The 5322-nt window shown below is 46.4% G+C and overlaps 1 protein-coding gene across 1 annotated transcript; it reads right to left on the bottom strand.

Annotated features, from left to right (window-relative positions):
* Positions 1–167: 167 nt before the first annotated feature.
* LOC102817512 (NADH-cytochrome b5 reductase 1-like) lies at positions 168–3699 on the bottom strand (the record flags this gene model as incomplete). Its single annotated transcript, XM_006878105.1, has 7 exons — positions 3685–3699; positions 3239–3388; positions 3008–3080; positions 2255–2361; positions 1881–2010; positions 1139–1222; positions 168–253 (listed from the first exon to the last, which is right to left on the bottom strand). Coding segments are annotated over exons 1-7 (645 nt in total), but the record flags the coding sequence as incomplete, so codon positions are not given.
* Positions 3700–5322: the final 1623 nt, after the last annotated feature.

The raw sequence follows: 5322 nt of genomic DNA, 5'->3' as shown, positions 1-5322 counted from the left end.
TGATTCAGAACCGACTCCATGACACTTAACAACAACAACCTTATACAGGGGACCATGGGCAGAGGATAGAACACATCACATCAGGTCTACCCTACCCATTGGTACCAAAACTCAACTCTACCCATACAGCAACTCTGAAGTTCTAGAACTGAGAAAAGCAAGCTAACCTGGTTGGCAAAAAGCAGAAAGCACTGAGTTGGATCTTCAGGATCTTTCATGATGGCCCGGATCAGTTGTAGCATCGGGGTGATCCCTGCATAAAGACATTCCCTAGTAAGATATGGTGACCACACTCTCTCCCTTGTCCCAGCTCCTTAGCTGACTGAATCTTTCATCTTCATTCTATATATGCACTACTCTGTTCTATTTTCCTTTAGTGTCCTAATCCTCTTGGGTGTCCTCTAACACCTATATTTTTGGATAGATAAGCTATTTATCCCAAACTTACAACAAATCATGTCTGGTAGGTAAATTATGGACACCCTCAATATTCATATAAGCTCACTTTGGTGAAATCCTTCTAAGGAACCAATTAAAGACTCTTCTTCTAAAAGTTCCTTGGAGACTAGGATGGTCATAGACGGACTACACATATCTCCTGATTCAAGGATGAATGTTCTGGAGCATTGGATTTGCATTAGGTAAGTAAGTGCATGAGCTTTGGAATCAGGCAGACTCTAACACAGATCCTGCCTCTGCCCATTATCAATTAAATAGCCCTATGGAAATCCCTTCTCTGGACCTGTATTCTTATCTGTAAAATGGGAAGGCAAATACTTGCTTCATAGATATATATGCACTGTACATAGTGTCTAATACATACTAGTGCTAAATGCAATAGTCTTTCTTCCAGATGAGTCATTTCTAGCTGCTTCTTTCTACTTTCACTTAAAAATTATTAGATTCATTCAATCCAAGGTGCTGGGAGATTCCACGTGATTTATTTTTCTCATTCTATCAGTTAAAAAAATTAGGGTGGTTTACCTGACTATTGTTTTGTTTTTCAGATACTGGGGGACACTGGGCATTGCTGGGGATCCCCTGATTAATAGCTTGTCTATGAATACCAAACCTTCTGAAGTTTCCATGGTAATAATCCACAATAGAAGAAGCCAATGGTCCTACAAGTGACACACACCTGTTCCACCGGCAATCATTCCCAGTTTGTTTGCCACTCGGCATTCTGGTGGAGATTTTTTGTTGGGCTGAATGTTAAAATTCCCTGAGGAGCCAAGTGAAGAGAAGGAAGGAAGAATAAAGTCAACATAGGGAACTAAGAAAACAAATATAGAATTGAAACTATGTCCCGTTTAGCAGTTGCTATTGAAATCTGATTCTGGAACCTGTGTGAAATTTTGAGGTTAGCCAGTCCTGACAAATAATATATTTGAGGGACAATGGGGCCAGAGCTATCTGTCCCAGCTCTGAGCCACATGGTGAGTCATCAGCTGCTTCTGTTAGAGGGTCACTCCCTGGTGAGGACAACAGGCATAAGGCCAGGTGTGAATCTGTTTTCCCAAGTGGCATAGAGAACCTTCAGAGGCATGGTAATGCATCCAGCTGTTCCCATGGGAAGGGCTGAAAGCAATCTCTGGCTTATTCCACAGCCAAGCCTAAAGTGTGAATCTCTGAGGGGTGGGGATAAAAGTATGTGGGGGGAAGCATTATGTTTGCTTTAGTAATTTCCACAGCTGTCATATTTGGTAAATTCAAGTAGTTAGGGAGCTGGTCCTGTGGCAAATGGTCTGACTAATATGCCTTTCTGTAGTAGTAGTATTTGATCAGAAAGACAGATGGCTCTGGTCCTTACACACTGTTATCCATGACCAGAGGAAGTGAAGAAATGGGAGATGTGACTCAAAGAGAACAGAGGTCATTACCTTTCCCAATGTAAGTGAGCAACCCACTTGGGCCTCGAAACTCCACTACATCTCCAATCTTCAGGCTATCCAGGTACTGAGACATCTTCCCTCCCTGAGGAAACTTGGGGTGTACACCTTTCAGGTAGACCTGATAGATAGAAGGAAATTACCTTGTTTGGAATGTGATGGGTTTCTGAGTCCCCTTTTTATTGAACATCCCTGCGGCTGGAGTAGGGACCATACACATGCTGTTTTTTCATAGTCCACATATGTGACTTACGTCACCAAAGGACATGCCATCTCTCTTAACTATGAAACAAATCTTGAAAGTTTCTACAAATCCTACAGAGAGTGGGCTAAGGAGCTCCAGGAGTTCCTTTCCAACCCCTTACCTTGATAACAAGGTCCACGTAGCCTTGGTCCTCATCACTGGTGACAGGAGTGTATGGTCTGATGACCAGGCTGCCATCGATGCGAGCAGAGAGGTACACATGCTTGCCTGAGGACCATGCAAGGAGCTTACTTACATAAGGGTGAGTTGTAAATGCGCTGCATCCCCTTTACCTTTCTAAACACTCAGGAAGGTTTTAGAGAACAAGAATGTCTTGCTGCCTGCTATAGACTACCAGGCAGGAAGAGTTCACTCCTTTGAGCCCCTATTGGATTCCTCATAAGTCACTCATTGAAGAAACATATCAATTATTGCCAGGACTTTAGCAGCAGCAGGTGAGTTGAAGGTCTGGGTAATGGGGAAAAAATTAGTGCTTGCTCAAGAGGTCTTGGTATGGCACTCTAGGATAAGCACTGAACAGCAAAATCAGCAGTTCAAGTCCAAAAGCCACTCCTTGGAAATCCTATACAGGGTGGCTATGAGTCAGAACTGACTAGACAGTGCTAAACAACAACAACAAGAGGTGGTGATATGAGCAAATCGTTCAGGAAGGATGTTTAAGATGGCTGGGGCCACAGAAAACACTCTAGAGGGGTCCAGTGGCACTTCACAGACCAGAGTAAAAAGATCCAGATAGGGAAATGGGGCGAGGGATGTGGAGAAAATAGAGGGAAACAGCATGCTTTAGGAGACCCCAGAAGAGGAATCACCCTTGGGGTCCCAGGCAAAGGACCCCATTCCACACTTTGCTTACCCACAGGCAACCCTAGAATGTGTTGGGCGGTGGGCAGGGCAAAGCGAAATCTCTTCGTGTTGTGGCTCACAGTCTGAAGGATGGATAACGCGTTGTCACCAAACGGGTTCAGAGCTAACAACGCCCTAGGCCCATCCCAACTACCTCAGATGCTGCCCTGGGTGTTGTATGTTCATACCCAGGACAACTCTGGTCCAGTGCGTTACCCTGACCCCTTCCTCCACAGCTTACCGTCTTGTCTAGCAGTCGCAGCAGATACCTCTCATTTGGATCCACGAGAGTGACCCGCGGCCGGCGGGACCTCCGAACCAGGTAGGATACCACAGCCAGGCCTAGCAAAGTCAGCAGCCCCACCCCCAGGGAGGCCAGCAGGACTGGGTTCTGTGGGTAGAGGAGGCAGCGCGACAGTCAGACTGGGAAAAGAGCCTAGGGCGTGGGTGATGACTGTCACGTACGACCAGGCGTCCTGGGGGTGGCGATCTCAAGCTCCAGGGTGTGAGCAAGCTGGGGCCAGAGGGGTAACCTAGGATGGGTTACCATCCGGGACGCGCGGTACCCAGACCTTGGCATCCAGGGCGGGCCCAGCGCCCTTTGGGGCGGGGGCGGGAGTGAGAGCCCCTGGTCTAGAGGTGAGCGCCCAGAACCCCTGGAGCAAGACATGGAACAGGGGGTCTCACCGGCTGAATCCCCATGATCAAGCGGCGTGTCCTCCACAACCCCTCAGTGGACAGATCCCACAATGCGCCGCGGAGCCAGACGGGCAGCAGGGCCGTAGGGCGGAGTCGCTCTGTGCCCTACCCCTTCTCTCTTCTATTCGGAGCCCTGGGGCGAGAGAGCCACTGGCCCAATGAAAGGCTGTTTAAGACTTCAGAGTCAGCTCCTCCTCTCCGACTCTGTGGCCCCTGCCACTTCCATCCGCTTATCCTTGAACTGGATAGGAGTTCTGCAGAATGTAGAGCCGCCCTGAACTGGAGGATTGGAAATCTCCAAATCTGCGAATACTGAATTAAGAGGAGCCTGGCGTTGAGCCAGAAGTAAGTTCAAAGTGGAGCTGAAGGGACTGGACTTAATCATTGTGTAGTTCAGTGAGCTGAAATGCAGCTAGAGAATTAGACTGCTTGGTGGAAAATCTTTCAGGAAGGGACACTGGCGTGACAACTTCATTTCATGGTTCCTTTGGATGAAAACAAGGGATTACCCTGATGGCTCAGTAGTTATGAGTTCAGTTGCTAACGGAAAGGTTGGCCTTTGGAACTCATCAACCACTCTGTAGGAGAAAGACGTGGCAGTTTTATTCTGTAAAGATAGTTGTTGTTGTTAAGTGCTGTCGAGTGGGTTCTGATTCATAGTGACCCCATATAGGGTTTCAGAGGAAGAGCTGGTGGATTTGAACTTCTGACCTTGCGTTCACAGTCCAGTGCTGATCCTACAGCAAGCATCACACCAGGAGTCCTTCATAGAACTAGGGAGTTGAAAAACAATCACAGAACATGTGTACCTACCATGTGTTGTCAGGCACTGTGTTAGGCACCCTTGGGATACAGAACAACTTAGAAGACCAGACAGGCCCTTGAGGAATGCAGAGTTTGGGAGTACAAGTCCTTTTTTGGCACTCCATTGTTCTCAGAATAATCATCAAACATAGTTTACAGCTTCCCTATAGCAAGTGACCATTCTTTACCTACTCTTCCTTACATGGTGACAGACTCCATCTGCTTTCTTCCCTCCTGCAACAGTGTCTTCCATTTTGGTTTTTTCTTTAACTTTGTATTGTGAATTGGGAGAAGGTTTACAGAGCAAATCTGTTTTCCATTCAACAGTCCATATACATGTTGTTTCATGTAATTAACTGCAATGCCAACAATGTAACATCACTTATCCTAGTCTTTCCTGTGCTTCCAGTCTCCATTCCTCCTTTCCTAACCCTTCCTGCCTTCAGAACTTTGTCTTTGGGTAAATGTTGCCTTTTTTATTTCAAATGGTTGATTATTCTAAGGCATGAGTACCTTCCTATTGCTATTGTTCACCATATAGACCTATTGCTTGGTTAAAATTTGAGTCAAGGGAATGAGTTCAGTTCCAGGCCTGAAAGGTGACTAAGGATGATAAGTCTAGGGGAGTCCACCAGTCACTATCTGACCAGCAAGCCTGGTTTCTTTTATGATTTTGAGTTTTGTTACACATTTTTCTCCCACTCTAAGACCTTTTTACTGTGATTGATCCCTTTCTGAGCAGTTGGTAGTGGTAGCTAGGCACCATCTAGTTCTGCTGGTCTTAGGGTCATGGAAACTGAGGTTTGAGTATACAGACATCCA

Source organism: Chrysochloris asiatica, unplaced genomic scaffold, assembly GCF_000296735.1.
Source record: "Chrysochloris asiatica unplaced genomic scaffold, ChrAsi1.0 scaffold04302, whole genome shotgun sequence".
Classification (NCBI taxonomy): Eukaryota; Metazoa; Chordata; class Mammalia; order Afrosoricida; family Chrysochloridae; genus Chrysochloris; species Chrysochloris asiatica.
Note: the sequence above shows the minus strand (reverse complement) of the source record. Positions and strands in the feature narration are given on the sequence as shown.